The following is an 18954-nucleotide window of genomic DNA, read 5'->3' as shown; positions in this document are numbered from 1 at the left end:
TTAATGCCTTGTAAATGCAAATGTTATTGTACCAGATGATAATGCAAAAAAAATAAAAAATAAAAATGAAACCATGTACATTACCGTTCAAAGATTTGGGTTATTTTTTTTTTTTTTTTTAGAAATTAGTTATTTTCTTTTTTTAGCATGGATGCAAATAGATCAAAATAGAGATTACTTAAGGTGCTGTATGAAAGTTTTTGACTGCACTTAAAGGGTTACTTCAGCGATTAGAATATGGCTTTGTATCAGTAGAAACCCTGGAGAATATTCAAATTATTGTGCTTTCCCCTCTCATATCTCCCTGAGACGAGAGATTTATGCATTTTATTTCTGGAAAAATTCCTCCTATGATGCAAAATGACGATTTTTGCATCATAGGAGGAATGTTTGCCCAGAGGCTAAAGACTACAGCCAGCAGAGGGAGCCATTTCCGCATGTTTTGAATCCGCGCATGGGGGATGGGAGATTACACTCAGCTTGCAGGAAGAGCTCAGCTCAGCTACAGGCACTCATTTAAACGGAGCTATGGTGAGCAATGTAAGTCTTTTAACTTCTCAAATTCATTTCTATGAAAGTTAAGCTTGCAAAGGCATGAACTGAAACGCACCAGACTGAACTCGAGTTGTGAATGTATGCCGCGAGTATAATCGCGATTACCTCAGCTCTCATCACTCCTGCAGTCAGTGCTGTGATACTCGCGCGGTGACTCACTCATTATATTGAACAGACACGTTCAGTTTTTAATTGTAGTGTCTTCTCTAACTCAGTCACTGTAATCAAGTTGGTGGCTTTGGGAATGGCCTCACAGGGCAGCGAAGCATTCTGGGAATTGTAGTCTTTCATCCCCATGGGACAAAAATACATTTTCTGTCTTTTCTCAGTCTAGAAGACACCAAATTCAAAAATAATTTCACATTTCTACTGCATTGATGAACCAGTTTAAATACAGATTCATCTTCCCAGCGCTGAAGTACCCCTTTAAGCATAAAAACATAGTTTGCTTATATTTCGGAAACATATTCAGTTTGACACCAAAAGTTGCCAGTTGGAGTTGCAATCTGGGTCAGAGAACGCAGATTCTACCCGACCTAAAACGCCTTGGCATCCATCGAAAATCTCTATGAACGGAAGCACATTAAAACGTGGATAAATCAACTCATCAATTTTGTGTAGGTCGCCTTCCATTGTCAATTGCACTCCTTCCTGTTGCGTGTCGTCAAACTGGCAACCCACGTGAGCGTTGAGTCTGAGGAGGAGGGGGCGGGGCAAACAATATTTTGAATTTGGACCCCAGAACCCACTTCAACCATTACATGTTCTTACATACAGTACCTTTAAGCGTCACCCCGCCCCCCTTCCTTTTTTGACATCAAAAATGTCACTATGATGCACTATCCAAACATACATTGAAACTACAAATATAAAAATATAATTATTCATATTTTATATAAAATATGTATTTTACAAAACATGTTGTACTCTAAAACTGCAAAAAAGCAAAGCCAAAAATCTAAATCTAAAGTTGTGTTCCAAATTTTAGGTTGATCTGATGTTGTTTGGGTGCAATACCATACTTTTCACTAGATGACATTCCATATAAGGGTGCCTCCATTCTCATATGGTTTGAGTGACTGCATAATTGTCATACAATTTATGGAGTAGACAACCTATTCTGAAGTAGTATGGGTTTGTAGCATGGGATTTGATTTGAATTCAACCTCTAATAAACACGTATGTGCGTTACAGCTCACACGTTCGGTGGCCCTGTAGTGCAGTCGTACTAAATTAAACCACAACACAACGAAATCACCACAACACAATGGAAACAAGGCACAAACAACAAAATCACCACAACACAACGGAAACAAGGCACAACACAAGAAATCACCACAACACAACATAAACAAGGCATCGCCATAACACAATGGCGATGCCTTGTTTCTCGGCGATGAAATCGCTGTGCAATCGGCGATGCACAACGGCGATGCCTTGTTTCTGTGTTGTGGTGATTTTGTTGTGTTGTGCCTTGTTTCTGTTGTGTTGTGGTGATTTCGTTGTGTTATGCCTTGTTTCTGTTGTGTTGTGGTGATTTTGTTGTGTTATGCCTTGTTTCTTTTGTGATGTGGTGATTTCGTTGTGTTGTGGTGATTTTGTTGTGTTGTGCCTTGTTTCTGTTGTGTTGTGGTGATTTCGTTGTGTTATGCCTTGTTTCTGTTGTGTTGTGGTGATTTTGTTGTGTTATGCCTTGTTTCTTTTGTGATGTGGTGATTTCGTTGTGTTGTGGTGATTTTGTTGTGTTGTGCCTTGTTTCTGTTGTGTTGTGGTGATTTCGTTGTGTTATGCCTTGTTTCTGTTGTGTTGTGGTGATTTTGTTGTGTTATGCCTTGTTTCTTTTGTGATGTGGTGATTTCGTTGTGTTGTGCCTTGTTTCCGTTGTGTTGTGGTGATTTCGTTGTGTTATGCCTTGTTTCTGTTGTGTTGTGGTGATTTTGTTGTGTTATGCCTTGTTTCTTTTGTGATGTGGTGATTTCGTTGTGTTGTGGTGATTTTGTTGTGTTGTGCCTTGTTTCTGTTGTGTTGTGGTGATTTCGTTGTGTTATGCCTTGTTTCTTTTGTAATGTGGTGATTTCGTTGTGTTGTGGTGATTTCGTTGTGTTATGCCTTGTTTCTGTTGTGTTGTGGTGATTTTGTTGTGTTATGCCTTGTTTCTTTTGTGATGTGGTGATTTCGTTGTGTTGTGGTGATTTTGTTGTGTTGTGCCTTGTTTCTGTTGTGTTGTGGTGATTTCGTTGTGTTATGCCTTGTTTCTGTTGTGTTGTGGTGATTTTGTTGTGTTATGCCTTGTTTCTTTTGTGATGTGGTGATTTCGTTGTGTTGTGGTGATTTTGTTGTGTTGTGCCTTGTTTCTGTTGTGTTGTGGTGATTTCGTTGTGTTATGCCTTGTTTCTGTTGTGTTGTGGTGATTTCGTTGTGTTATGCCTTGTTTCTTTTGTGATGTGGTGATTTCGTTGTGTTGTGGTGATTTTGTTGTGTTGTGCCTTGTTTCTGTTGTGTTGTGGTGATTTTGTTGTGTTATGCCTTGTTTCTTTTGTGATGTGGTGATTTCGTTGTGTTGTGGTGATTTTGTTGTGTTGTGCCTTGTTTCTGTTGTGTTGTGGTGATTTCGTTGTGTTATGCCTTGTTTCTGTTGTGTTGTGGTGATTTTGTTGTGTTATGCCTTGTTTCTTTTGTGATGTGGTGATTTCGTTGTGTTGTGGTGATTTTGTTGTGTTGTGCCTTGTTTCTGTTGTGTTGTGGTGATTTCGTTGTGTTATGCCTTGTTTCTGTTGTGTTGTGGTGATTTTGTTGTGTTATGCCTTGTTTCTTTTGTGATGTGGTGATTTCGTTGTGTTGTGGTGATTTTGTTGTGTTGTGCCTTGTTTCTGTTGTGTTGTGGTGATTTCGTTGTGTTATGCCTTGTTTCTTTTGTGATGTGGTGATTTCGTTGTGTTGTGGTGATTTTGTTGTGTTGTGCCTTGTTTCTGTTGTGTTGTGGTGATTTCGTTGTGTTATGCCTTGTTTCTGTTGTGTTGTGGTGATTTTGTTGTGTTATGCCTTGTTTCTTTTGTGATGTGGTGATTTCGTTGTGTTGTGGTGATTTTGTTGTGTTGTGCCTTGTTTCTGTTGTGTTGTGGTGATTTCGTTGTGTTATGCCTTGTTTCTGTTGTGTTGTGGTGATTTTGTTGTGTTATGCCTTGTTTCTTTTGTGATGTGGTGATTTCGTTGTGTTGTGGTGATTTTGTTGTGTTGTGCCTTGTTTCTGTTGTGTTGTGGTGATTTCGTTGTGTTATGCCTTGTTTCTGTTGTGTTGTGGTGATTTTGTTGTGTTATGCCTTGTTTGTTTTGTGATGTGGTGATTTCGTTGTGTTGTGGTGATTTCGTTGTGTTATGCCTTGTTTCTGTTGTGTTGTGGTGATTTTGTTGTGTTATGCCTTGTTTCTTTTGTGATGTGGTGATTTCGTTGTGTTGTGCCTTGTTTCCGTTGTGTTGTGGTGATTTCGTTGTGTTATGCCTTGTTTCTGTTGTGTTGTGGTGATTTTGTTGTGTTATGCCTTGTTTCTTTTGTGATGTGGTGATTTCGTTGTGTTGTGGTGATTTTGTTGTGTTGTGCCTTGTTTCTGTTGTGTTGTGGTGATTTCGTTGTGTTATGCCTTGTTTCTTTTGTGATGTGGTGATTTCGTTGTGTTGTGGTGATTTCGTTGTGTTATGCCTTGTTTCTGTTGTGTTGTGGTGATTTCGTTGTGTTATGCCTTGTTTCTTTTGTGATGTGGTGATTTCGTTGTGTTGTGGTGATTTCGTTGTGTTATGCCTTGTTTCTGTTGTGTTGTGGTGATTTTGTTGTGTTATGCCTTGTTTCTTTTGTGATGTGGTGATTTCGTTGTGTTGTGGTGATTTTGTTGTGTTGTGCCTTGTTTCTGTTGTGTTGTGGTGATTTCGTTGTGTTATGCCTTGTTTCTGTTGTGTTGTGGTGATTTTGTTGTGTTATGCCTTGTTTCTTTTGTGATGTGGTGATTTCGTTGTGTTGTGGTGATTTCGTTGTGTTATGCCTTGCTTCTGTTGTGCTGTGGTGATTTTGTTGTGTTATGCCTTGTTTCTCTGTTGATGTGGTGATTTTCGTTGTGTTGTGCCTTGTTTCCGTTGTGTTATAGCGATTTCGTTGTGTTATGCCTTGTTTCCATTGTTATGTCTTGTTTCCGTTGTGTTGTGATGATTTCGTTGTGTTATGCCTTGTTTCTGTTGTGTTGTGGCGATTTCGTTGTGTTGTGCCTTGTTTTCGTTGTGTTGTGGCGATTTCGTTGTGTTGTGGCGATTTTGTTGTGTTGTGGCGATTTCGTTGTGTTGTGCCTTGTTTTCGTTGTGTTGTGGCGATTTCGTTGTGTTGTGGCGATTTTGTTGTGTTGTGGTTTAATTTTGTACGGCTGTGCTACTGGGCCACCGTACACACCACATCACAAATGGAAAATCGATAAAAAAAAAAAATTATATTTAAAACATTTCATACCTTTTTTCTCTCATAAAATTGAATGCATGTCATCTTTTGAGTTCTTGGCATGAAAAAAAACCTCCTTGTTTCTACCAATCTTTCATGATATTTCATGTTCATCATTTTCAAAATAAAGGTCTGAACATGCCTTATGAGTATGAAAATATTCTTGTTGCAAAAAGATTAATTACTGCTCCTCTGTAATATATTTAGAAAATCAGTCACCAAATTTGACGCTTAAGGGGTTAATAAGATACGAACAATACACAAAAAAGTTTTTTTTTAAACAAAGTTTTTGTGAACTTTCTATCCTTCAAAGAATCCTGAAAAAATGTATCAGTTTCAACAAAATATTTGCACAAATGTTTTCAACATTGATAATAATATTAAAGCTACACTATATATGTATTCAAAAATATATGTGCTCAGTAATGTACATTTACTTCTTTCAAGTAATAAAGTATTCTCGTAAGTTTATATGCCATTGAAAATACATACGGGTGAGGGCTTCGAATGATGGTCGCCATGTTGCCCCTCCATCTTGAAAGTACATTAGCCAAAGAGGGACATACCCATAAATTCAAGCTTCACCTTTCGCGTTTTTACACTCGATGGCACTGTGTCGAATGTGAAGAGTGGGACTGCCATGTTTATCTTGGACTAAATCGGCCACCATAGGAGTTAAAACAGAATTGAGAGGAACAGAAACTATTATTCACTGGATGGTCATATACCTTTACACCGCTAGATGGGGGAAAATATCACACAGTGTAAGTTTCTTGAGGACCAAGTCAGCATATTAGAGTAATTTTTGCAATGGAAACATTTTAAATATACAATTTGCATTTTAGTGATCTAGTGTTTTTGATCTAATACTTAAAAACTTAAAAACCAACCCAAACCTTTTGAATGGTAATGTACTATACCAATTAAAAGTTAGTCATTCACAGAACAGCATACAATTTGTGCACTGCAAGTAAGCTGACAGATTATTTTAGGTGTGTTCGGCGCAGACGATTGGTGTATGACATCAAAATACAGAGAAAGTGTTTTGAAAGCTCTTTAATCGTAAGATTTAAGCGCTCTGTACTTTGATGTCATACAACAATCGGTCAGCACGGCACCACTTGAAGTCGAACACACCTAATGACATTGTTTCCTAAACAGGTGTGATATGAACACATTTGACATGTAATATAGTAATGCAGTAATATTACTGGTCTGTCCTGCTCCACATTTTCTAAAATGAGCAGTATAAAACAAAGCTTACCATGTGATTTATTATAGCATATCCCACAATGCAATGTGCTTGGCTTGACCTTTTGGTGTGATGGATGAACCAGAAGCACATATTTCTGATCTCTTTCCTGGCACAATTTTTTATTAGACTAACAAATGTTATGACATTTTTGCACAAAATCTGTGCGCTAATGGCAATGAAATTACACAGGTACTTTAATAAGGGACTTACCTGTATTCATGATGATGATCTCCACTGATCTGTGTTCTGAAAAAGGACACTTTCACCTGCAAAACACATGAAACTATTTTTAATCTCAAAACCAATTATTCTATATCTACATAAATAGATGCTAAAAATATATCTTATTTTAAAGAAAGAATTAGCATGCAAAATTATTAGCATATCTGTGTTGTTTAATGTCCAATACTGCGTGCTAAAGTGCCTAAACGGTTTTGCGAGCGTGTGTTTCACCTAGCTGTTCTATGACTAACACAAGTTATATTTATTCAGTGTGGCAGATATAGAAGATATTCTGTTTTAAACATGTTTGTTGTGTATCAGATGGAGACACAGACCTTAATATGGATCCATGACAGACAACAGCTAGAAACGGTGGCGTCGGTGTGTGTGCACATGTTGTAATACTCTGACTGACACCAGACAGTCTGGACACCAGGAATGCACTTGGTGTGCCTGCTATGTGTTAATTTTACAGTGTGCTACACACATATTTCACTCTCTCTCATCACTATAAGTATTTGCAAATATGAGGTGTGGAGCGTGTGTGGTGGGATAATCATAGCATTTATATCTATCTCATATGAATACTAGATAATTTTGCCCAATAGACATGTTAGCCCAGCTAACAAAAAATATTTAATATAAGGACAGTTCCCACAGAATGCCTTTTTGCAGTTAAAAACGTGCCAGTGGAATGTACTGTAAACCCGAATAAGTTGGCAAAACTTCTTTGAGGTAATGGGGAGGCCACCTAAACCGACACCAAGACTTTGTGCAGTTGAGACCAAGACAAGACCAAGACTTTGTGGGGTTGAGAACAAGACAAGACCAAGACTTTGTGGGGTTGAGACCAAGACAAGACCAAGACTTTGTGGGGTTGAGACCAAGACAAGACCAAGACTTTGTGGGGTTGAGACCAAGACGAGACCAAGACTTTGTGGGATTGAGACCAAGACAAGACCAAGACTCTGTGGGGTTGAGACCAAGACAAGACCAAGAGTTTGTGGGGTTGAGAACAAGACAAGACCAAGACTTTGTGGGGTTGAGACCAAGACAAGACCAAGACTTTGTGGGGTTGAGACCAAGACAAGACCAAGGCATGCGGGCGAGATCGAGTCAAGACCAAGACCAAGACCAGCCCAGCAGTCCTTAAATTCATCTAAAAGATCTGTATCTACTGTCTGAGAATGTCTTGTATTTAATGAATAAACACAATTAGAATAGTAAGACACTATAGCGCTGTTTCCAATCAAATCACTGACAATACATTTCATGGCACAGAAGTTGCATCTGAATTGGTATAATTACACCTGCATTAATAATGTTCAGATTAATTTAACACTAAAACATTAACATAACAGTCATGGAATCACTTATTCAACTAATTTGGTCAAAGAAGCTGCTTCATTTAATAACGAAATGTTGCCGAATTAGCAAAGACACAGTTAAAATTTGTAATTTAATATTAACTTCTTGTTTATTGAACATATGTATAAATGTAGCAAATCTAATCTGCCGCGAATATCTAGCAACTCTCAATACACGTCTGAGCTGTAAAAGCCAAACTCTGGTCAGGCCAATCACGTTGTGTATAGAGTCAGTGGGCGGGGCTTAACATAATGACAGCAGAGTTGCGCTTGAGTGCTTCTAGTAAACACAGAAGCTGGCGAACGGTCTTTCGAATCAGCTTTGACCGCGACTCTGGAAGACTTGGAGTTAAGCTTTTCTCTGAGAAAAGAACAAAGAACGGCACTGAAGTCATTCTTAAAAAGGGAAGATATGTTCAGAGTTTTGCTGACCGGATACGGTGAAAGTTTAATCTTCACATGTTTACTAGCTTCAACTAGCTCCGCTTTACATTGCTCTGGTTGGTTGTAGCGCTATCCAATTACATGCAGAGGGAGTTTGAAAGACAACCGTTTATCCCGCCCCTCGGATTGAGCCCTGTCAATGATGAGTTTTCAAACCAAACATCTTGATGTGGATCTGGCTTGTCAGGCTAGTATAAATGCATATCATTTGCAATCACACTTATATTCATGAAAACAGCTCTCTTGCTCTTGTGATATTGCTGAATTATATTCTGTGTAATATAAAAAACGAAATCTCAGAATTGTGGGCATTATTTACATTATTGATTTTGAACCCGACAGCACAGTAACACAAGAAATCACATTACAAAGAAGTTATTGATTGCATTTTAAGCAGTAAATTTGACATCAAATCACATTAATGATGTTAAATCAGACAATGCACCAGCAATTCTCACAAATGTGGTCTTGAGATAAAATCCTGAGTCCTCTAACCCTGAGACCAAGACAAGACAGAGGAGAAATGCAATCAGGACCGAGACAAGAACCAGCCATTAAAAAAGGGGTCTTAAGACCCTTCTCGAGACAAAGACTACAACACTAGTAATCAGTTACATCAAAATATTTAAGTTAAGAAATTCAAAGTTTAAGTAAGCAGAACTGGCAGATTTGTACACTAAGCTCATTCTTACATTTAATAATGATCATGTAATCTCAACTTAAATCTTTTAATAGTGAAAATATGGCTTACTTTAACTAGCTAATTCAGTAAATGCTAACTTTCTAATTGGTGACAATGCTTTGATGGCATTAGCATAGAATAGCACTTGCTTAATGAGTACAGCAATATAAAACATTTAGCATATATCCCTTCTCAAACCAAGCTCATGCTCTACTCCTCACCATGATGGTAACCCCTTAAACCCCACATAACAGAAACTCTTCTAAATTAGCATTGCTAAACACTATAAATATAACTCCCTTTTGAGTGTCATGGCGACGCATGCACGAAAATACAAGTTCTGTTTCAGCCCACCCCCGTTTCAGTTAAATGTAAGATTAAAGAAAGTTTAACAATTGTAAGTTCAACAATTCAGATTACTTAAATGTTTCTGTTTTGTGAACTCAAAAGAAAAAGTTCCAAATACTCATACAAGTTGATTTGATTTAAGTTATTAAAGTTTACCCTACTCAAATGTTGAACTTCTTTTATCTTGGGTGCTGCATCTTTAAAACAAAATGTAAAAAACATTGCGAACTTTATTCCACTTTCGTTGCTGTTGCAATGGTCCAAGACGTCCATTTAGCATGTTTACATAGAAAAAACAATGGCACATTAGAATGGAAAAGCGCATTCTGAACGGCCCATATGAATATTTTGCTACCGTTACCTTTAAGTTATAAATGTTATTTTCAAAATGCTCTCTAAATGTTTAAAATGTCTTTTTTTTTACATTAAAAAAAAAAAAAAAACTTACAGGAAGAATGTTTGTTCATAACTTTAAAAAGGACTTTTTAACAGAGTTTAAGCCAAAATTCTAAGAACGTTCCCTGTTAGCTGAGAACATGATAATGCGGACAGTAGCAGATAGAAATTATGCCGGGATAATGTTATGATAATGTCACTCCACTTTGAATAGCAACAGTCGAGGATTTCCAAACACATTCTTTACAATAACTGATAATGTGTCTCTCATTCACTGAGGCTAACATGGAGCAGACATAACGGATTAAAGAGAGATAGAGATAGCAAAAGCGAGAGAGCATTTAGACATAAAAATAAGATGCAGTTGTCAGACATCCATTTGCCACTGACAGATTTATAACTTACCAAGAAAGACGTGTTAAACTCAGGGAGTGAAAACGCTGTCAACACTATTTGAGTCTTAGTAACTGAAGCTATGTCATTCACTTATTGGCTATATGTCTGTTTTAATTGTCATCTATACCTTGAAACTAATGCAGAACGAAAAAGAACACTCTAGAAGGATTTTTATAACATGCAGCTAATGACAGCTAATGGCGTGAAGTTTCTTCCCTGACTTGTTGGGCCTAAAATAAAGACACTAAAAGCACTAATAATAGTCTGTAGCATCTTTAAAAAGAATGAGTCTCTGGGTCATCATGAAAAGGAAGCAAAACACAGACTACTACTACATAACACACACAGGGTCTGCCAAGCTCATGCTAATCTTGAGTACCTATAGAATAGTATTGCATCTTTCATATATCCGAAGAGTATTTAGTGGAGTGGGCGGGGCGTAAGAGTCACAAGCACACACACACACACGCATACGCGCACACACGCATACGCGCACACACACACACACACACACACACACACACACACACACACACACACACACACACACACACACACACACACACACACACACACACACACACACCTATCCCTGGATAATTTTTGATTCACTATACGTTTGTGTTGTTTACATTATATGCACTTGCGTGCCCATTGCCAACATAATGCATGAAGCGGTTTCACACCGCCTGAGGTTTTGATGACCGGGAACAAACAAACACACTTGCAGAGCTCCGTTGCTGCTCCGGAAAAAACAAACTGCATCCACTGTTTCCTTAAAACTGGGTTATTTGGGAAGCTGAACAAGGTGATCTTTCCATCACAACCAAACACACTTCTTTAGTGACATTGTTGATTTTGTGGTATAAAAACAAAATGACTGCACTGCCAACATCTCTCGTAACCTGAATAAAGCTTGTTAAAGGGGTGCGCTTTGCTCTCTCTGGTTGATGTGTGCACACGCTCATCCAGGAGAAATGCCAATACAAGGAATTCTGCCCTTTATGACGTCATACAGGGCCATACTAAAAAAAAAATATATATATATCTGAAACTTGTTTGAATCCTGAAGGAGCGTATTTGGCACAGAATCCAACTTATTTTTTGTTTTGTTTTTTGCCATGAGAATCCATAGCATTAGAGATGATCCACACCCCTTAAAGATGATCCACACTGACAAGTTTACTAACTACCTAGTGTTATTTTCAAAACACTCACATGAAAATTCATAACTATTTTATGTTTTGGTGACTTAGTTATAAATTTGAATGTATTTGTACAATTACATTTGTACGTTTTCGCCAAGCGGCAACCTTCCGCGTTCTTTTTTGAAGCCAATACTGAAGTAATGTAAACTGCAATTATTTGACTGGCCACTAGGGACAGGCCCCAGAAGGGAGCAGAATCTCATTGAGCCCCATGTTAAAATTCCCAACTTTACAGCAGAAAAAAAACATGTTTACAGCCTGGTACAAATTATGGTTTTGGCATACACAGCTAGTTTTGACCTTCATGACAACTGTGAGGGGGGTGAATTTTTTTTATAACTCATTCATTTACGTTATATAAAACCTTTAAGTTCTGCATAATTAAGGGCGTCATTACTTTGAATAACAGGTGGGTAGCCATTTATCTGCCGTCTATAGTCATTGCGTCACCTAAGCTCCGCCCACATCCTGCCTTTTTGCCCATTTTCTGTTATCCGGGAGTGACACGCGATGACTCGCTTGCAAGATGGCGATGGCCAGCTCGCCCCTACTTTACGCTTCAGAGCGGCTTTTCGGGAATCCTATGGGTGACGGCACGGACACTACGTCCATATTTTTTACAGTCTATGGTTTTTGCACAATCTGCTTACACCCCGCTTTGGTTTTTGGAGTGGATTTTTATGTTTTGTTTTATATAAAAAAGCGTATGTTTTCATATGACTCATATTGTACAAATTCATACAAATTCACCACCAAATCACCAAAATGTTGTTTTTTTCTATCGGGTTTCATATTTCAGAAAACTCTAGTGAAAGAACTTAATGAAGTTTAGTGAAATGGATTAGAAATCAAACTTTCTTATTCTTCAGGAGAGTTACTTCCCAGCATCCATCTGGCTTCATTGTGGTATACATAACTCCAACCTTTACACAATCCAATTCCCGATGGGCAAAATCAAGTCCTGTCCATCCAAACACAAAATGTTTTATTCTGATCCACAGCTGCAGCTTAGAGCACCTGATTAGTTACTGGCAATATTAGTGCAAAGCCCTCTGGGTGCACTTGAGTGTGACAAACATTCAATGCCATCTGCAGCTTGTGGTAAGGGGCAATTAAGCTGGCATTTCCGTTATGTAATGGACAAGCTGCCACGGCTGTGCACTTGCCCATGAATACTGTAATTCTCCATTGTTTGACAAGGCTCATATGGTAGACATTTTTTTTTTTCAGATATGTTTCTGGAACAAAGAGTCAGAGTCAGCTCAGTAAAGATTTTTTTCAGTACCTTTTAGTGTTTGTTTGCAGTTTTCTTGACATGGCATAGATGCTAATAAAGTTATTCTTTGCCATACCCTAGTATACATGCAGGCTTTCCCGCTTCACTTTTGGTTATTGCATGGCCTCTTAAATTCTCTCATCTACACGCTCTCACACAGCCTTTGGAATGTTGGCACTATAGCTCAGCATACAGTGACAGGACAGTACATGGATAGAGTTTCAATGGGCAGACCAGAGCCATCACAACAGCTGTATATGCACACAAGCATACAATGAAATATACACTACTGTTCAACAGTTTGGGGTTGGTAAGATTTTCCAACTTCTTTGAAAGAAGTTATATTCCATGAACCTTTTTAGAAAAAAAACTAATATGCTGATTTGGTGCACAATTATCATAATTTATTATTCGTACTCATTTAATAATGGTTCTTTTTATTAACCATTTTTTACATTTTTAAGGATTTTAACATTTTCGTGGAAACCATCATATATATTTATAGGATTCTTTGATGAATACAGTTCAAAAGAACAACATTTATTTGTAAATAGACATTTTTTGTAACATTATAAATGTACTTATGTAATGTAATGTAACTCAATTAATTTAAATGTAAATAAATACATTTTTAAAAATCATACACACCCCAAGCTTTTGAACAGTAATGTATATTTTTTTAATCCAATTCTGAAGTGTTAAATAAAGCAGTGCAAGACCTCTTGTATGATCCAGCTCTCGATCTTTGTGAAAAAGTTTTTCTTTGTGAAAAAGTTCTTCTTTGTGAAAAAGTATAGAAAGGAATATGACGAGTTAGGAAACACAATCTCAAATCATGAAATCCATCATAAAGTTCTTGCATGCTTCTCAAAAATGTTCTCATGTTTGCAGTAAACTGATCTGACAGCTGATTCAGAGTCCCGACAACCATGAGAACATCAATATGCACCACATGATAGAAAATATTTCACATCTGACAGGACTACAGATTTATTTGCTATTTATAAATTTACATCGATCCATCAATCTCTCCATTAAAGGGATAGTTTTATCAAATTTTTTTAATTAATTTGTATCTTTATATATATTTATATACCTTGATTTTGCCTTTAAACCAGTAGCATAATGCATGTAAAATGATTCATTGTTATTTAAGAGTATTTGACAGCATTTGTAGTACATATAAGCATCTATTTATGCCCTGTAATTCTTAATAGAAAAAGCCTCAGGACTGTTATGTACTTAATCAAACATGGTCTGTATTGATGATATTTACCTCTACAGTAAAGAATGGTCCCTAATAAGCAGTGCCATTTAATCATCTTTATATGACAGAACTGGTGGCAGAGAGCATGTCTGTGTAATAAGGTCATTTTTTTTATCCCATAACAGCCGTTGAGTTAAATGTAGAACTGTGATATATTACAAATCTGCTGTGTCAACGAGTGAATGTGTGTGTGTGTGTGTCTTGTAAGCATAAATAAAATCACTGTGAATAGGCTACCATCGACCGCCAAAGAATTTGATTTGGAATATTTTTAAACCACCATGACAGATTTAAAGGGGCCAGAGAATTTGAGTCAGCTAAATAAATCAACTCTGCATAACCTGATGACAGAATCTACAAAACAGGGGAGGACAGCATCAAGCATGAGCTGGAACAACAAAATTAATGTTGATGTTTAGCTGGATTAGTTATTCTATCTAAAGTAGTGGGAGTGAGAGGAGGAAGCTATAAGAGGTTGTTTTGCTGTTGTGTGTGTTTTTGAGCCATTAAAGATATGTGCAGGCCATGTGGGTTTCTAAAGTTATACAAAAGTTGTCATTAGTGTACTATTGGATGCCCAAATGAATGTGTGTGTCTAAAAGTTTTTTTGTATATCCTTTACGCTCCTGCCTGCTCTATCCCTGCCCAAACCACAGGCGCTGTGCTTCTTTCTGTCAGAGATGCTGATTCATTAGTGGCTTCGGCTATAACGCCACAAACCACATTCCACTTCCTATTAGTGCAGTAAAGCGCCTGGCACAGTACAAAACATGTAAACTACGCTAATGTTTCGAACTAAACCAGATTTTTCAACTGAGTTTATGCTAAAGCAATGTTATTAACGAACACAGTGATACATGCTAATAACATAATGCTAAATGCTAAAGGATGCCAGAATGGGATGAAATTGTGTGTAGGTCTTTCTTATACACTTTATACTGAGCAATTCTGAAACACGTATTGCCTCCTTATGAAACACTTACCCTACTGTTTAAGTTTGGTGTCAATACAAATAGTTTTTTGAAAGAATTTAGTGCTGTCAAACGATTCATCGTGATTAATCATCCAAAATAAAAGTTTGTTTTTAACCTATGTGTGTGTATATATATATATATATATATATATATATATATATATATATATATATATATATATATGCTGTGTTCAACATATATATATATATATATATATATATATATATATATATATATATATATATATATATATATATATATATATATATATATATATATATATATATATATATATATATAAAGAAACAAATAATACCCTTCACAGAACAGAATTATGGGAGAAGCTACCAGCGGTAATCAAACAATAAATGCAACTGACACTGTTTATTGTTTCATAAAGGTTTAGAGGCAGGAAATGAAGAATGTGCCCATTATATTGTCATCGGAGAATCATTAAACAATGTTAGAGAAAACAGGCAAAAGATTCTAGAAAGTATTCCTGCTGGCAGTACTCTAGTATTTTCTTTTTTAAAGCACAATGTGGTTTACGGTAGAATGTAGTAGATTATATTTATTGTATCATGTGGTTAACTGTGTAACACAGGGCTGTATGGTTACACGAAGAACTAAGAAAGCAATAACGCTGTGAAATAAAACAGAGCTCCATCAGTCAAGTTTAATTCAGTTCAATGCTGCCTCATATTATTTTACTGATATGATTGGAACATGATCCAGATTCCTGCTACTGAGACAGACATAGAAAAACTGGTGAAAGCCATAACCACAGAGATGCAGAAATAAACCTTCATAAAACATATAACAGTCAGCCCATGTGTTATACTCATATTCTCATGGAATCATGGGAAACCATATCCTGGATGCCAGCCGAACTTAGCCCCGCCCACAATTTTTTAGGTCGGGTGGTTCGGTCAATTATCACCGAACAGAAACTGTTCGGACCAATGAAATCATCAGGGCGGGCTTTAGACGATGAATGAGAGATGATAAATAGTAACGTAATCATCCACGTCATCACAGGGGCTTGGATTATATTTGCTCGAATCCTAAAACGGAGAGCTTGTTTGTATATGCATTCACCTTCACAATTTCTATCAGAAATTATAATAATGTTGGGTAAGTACTCTGTGTATCATTAAATTATTATTATTTTTTTACAACACCGGTAAAGATTGTGTATTCCAGCCTGATTTCGGCACGCGTGCAGACAGGGTTGCCAAGTTTTTACAACAAAACCCGCCAACTACTAGCCCTAAACAATAGCTTGTCGGGGGGTTCTCCCGGGAAAAAATGGTGTTTGGGGGGTAAAATGTGTGTTATTTTGGCAAGGTTGCCTGCTAAAATTTGCACTCATGGGTATATATATCACATAATAGTCACTCCAACCCCCGGACATAGAAAACAACCAGCGGAAAAAAACACAGACTTGGCAACACAGTGCAGTTGTTGACATTTGACAATGCGTTGCTTCTTGCAATTGGTTGTAGGTCTATCCAACTCTTTCCTGGTTCAGTTGAAACACGCCCCATAATCACAGCCCAATGGAGCAGTATCAGACTCATATACCGACTAGAATTGAGTATGACCACGTCAGGCTAGGGAAACCACACACACAGACATAAAAAAATCCAATAAATAATTTAATACCGCAACAAACAAGCATTCATCGAAAAAAAAAAAAAAAAAAAAACGAAATTAATTTCGTAGTATACTTGCTTCTGTTTGCAATAGCCCTACTGTGCTGTATCATGGTGTGGTAAAGCTGATAAAATGATGCTACCCTCTTATTCGCTGATCCACTCCAAAGACATTAGTTTATATCTAGAAAGACGGTGCACTCATATTATTATGAATGGGAGAAAGTGCAACACTCAATATGGTAGAATAAGTCCCGCCTTCTAATAAAGAACCAATCTGCAATTGGTAGTCTTTGCATCACTGCCGCTGCCGTTAGAATCTCTGGTTCCAGAAGGTAAGTGAGAAGCGCGCTTAGGACTGCACATGCACATTAGCTTGGATCAGCCTGAAAACAATATTTCATCTGTGATTTCAAATATGAAATTTAAACGTAAGCTTGGCAAACGGTTCTGAGACTTTTCCCATTCAAAGAGATTTGCATGTCCAAGGGGCATTTCAAAGATTGCCGCAAAAAAATGATTCGCCTTAAAGAGACTTTGTTTGCTCACCGCTATGCTATGTTCACTTCACATGCTCTGATAATAATAGCTTTGCAGGACTATACATTATTTGAATAATTCATAAAAATAAATAAACAAACAAACAAACAAACATAATATGATTAAAAAATATATATATATATATATATATATATATATATATATATATATATATATATATATATATATATATATATATATATATATATATATATATATATTTTTTTTTTTACTGGAAAAAAAATACAGATAAAGTAAAGACATTTGCAGTGCACTTACATGTATTGGGAAGACCTTTAAAAAATTGTGACTCTTTCTTTAAGAGAAAAGGTCATGACATGTCAGGGCCACTATGGAGGGTACACTCACATACTGTCACCACTTAAGAGTATGTGTGTGTGCATGTGTATAAGTGTGCTTGCACGTGTGTGTGTGTGTGTGTGTGTGTGTGTGTGTGTGTGTGTGTGTGTGTGTGTGTGTGTGTGTGTGTGTGTGTGTGTGCATATGCCCCTATTTAAAGCGATACAAGAAAAGAGCAGTAGATAAACCGCTTAAACCACCAGACTGACCTCTCTGTACAGTTTTCATTATTTGATAAGTTTGGAACAGGCAGCTATTTCTGACTGTGAGTTACATATTTATTTTCACATCAAGTCAATTTTGGCAGTGACCAACCAAACACATACAATACACATACCACTTAAATACAAATTCAGTTTAATTCTGAGGGCAGCAACGGTATCCTTCCTTCACAATTCAATCCAGATATCCAAATAAATCAGACTGCAGACACAGCAAGTCTCAATTCCCTCCAAACAGAAGATCCATCCAAATAAGGAAGAATCCAGTTTGTTTTTGTCTCGGAACAAGCTTTTGGAACAGTTCCAAGATATTTGCTTGCATGGTTCATTTTTTGAGGGATATTTGTCAAAGCCTCATATCTTTAAAAAGTTGTGTCAGGAGTTGCAAAAAGGAGTTTGAGAGACTCTGGGTGGTTAAATACCAGCTGCTGTTGCTGGGTCCAGATTGCTCTCTTGGTTTCCCAACTGACCACAGATATTCTAGTTAACTGCTACCAGGCACTTCTGTTTCCCTAGAGATTTACCCTTATGATCTCCAAAACAAAAAAGACCATAAAGGCTAATGAAACACTGCTGGTCCAAAAGAGTGCTTTCAGTAAAATTAAATCCAAAATAATGATATACTACATAGTGTTTGTCCCTGCTGCTGTGTTAAACTGACCAGGAATAGAATAACCATTCAAAGTTGTGATCTACATTCTTTTTAGGACTGTAAAGGAGTTGAGCACAGTGAAAATATGAAGTCAATATGAAATCGAAATCGACCCTTTTGACTTAACGTACATCCCCGTTATTGTGAACAATTCCCAAATTATCATCCGTGCATAATATGCTTAAAAGGACAAAAACTGTTATCAAAATATCAGTCACAGTCCATTCCTCCATTCTGGAATGTATATTTGTTATATTTTTTGATATTGAATATCCTGTTTCTCCCCTAAATGTGTTAGATAACAGAAGCAAAATGGGTGTAAAGGCCGCTTTATGGAAAACATAGTCAAATTTACATAGTGCATGTCTTTAAATGGCTCGAATGTTACTCACTCAATTGGATTTTAGATCTGAAATCTGTTACAGGCTATAGAATAAAAAAAATCTACTCAGTGTTTCATCGTATTTTCTACTCCATAGTTTTACATGCAAACGTAACACATGGCAGGGAATCTTCAAGCCACTGTGATTTGATTATGTAAAGCAGCATCTCTCCAGAGCATATGGGGCCTGATGACATATCCATCATGATAACCTGTTACTCCTCACAGAGCTGACAAAATATTCATGCCTGGGGTAAAAAAAGTGATGACTTGAAAA

At 37.0% G+C, this 18954-nt stretch overlaps 1 protein-coding gene across 12 annotated transcripts in view; it reads right to left on the bottom strand.

The window, feature by feature from the left end:
* Positions 1–18954, bottom strand: part of sorbs2a (sorbin and SH3 domain containing 2a) — a 117179-nt gene that overhangs the window by 53421 nt on the left and 44804 nt on the right. For all 12 annotated transcript variants that reach the window (XM_067441872.1, XM_067441871.1, XM_067441876.1 and 9 more), the window contains exon 2: positions 6498–6553. In XM_067441872.1, coding sequence (XP_067297973.1) covers positions 6498–6507 — 10 coding nt within the window. In that variant the 5' untranslated portion in view covers positions 6508–6553. The remainder of the gene's footprint in view (positions 1–6497; positions 6554–18954) is intronic.

This window comes from Pseudorasbora parva, chromosome 4 (assembly GCF_024679245.1).
Source record: "Pseudorasbora parva isolate DD20220531a chromosome 4, ASM2467924v1, whole genome shotgun sequence".
In the NCBI taxonomy this organism is placed as follows: Eukaryota; Metazoa; Chordata; class Actinopteri; order Cypriniformes; family Gobionidae; genus Pseudorasbora; species Pseudorasbora parva.
The sequence above is the reverse complement of the archived record's forward strand: the minus strand, read 5'-3'. Positions and strand labels throughout refer to the sequence as shown.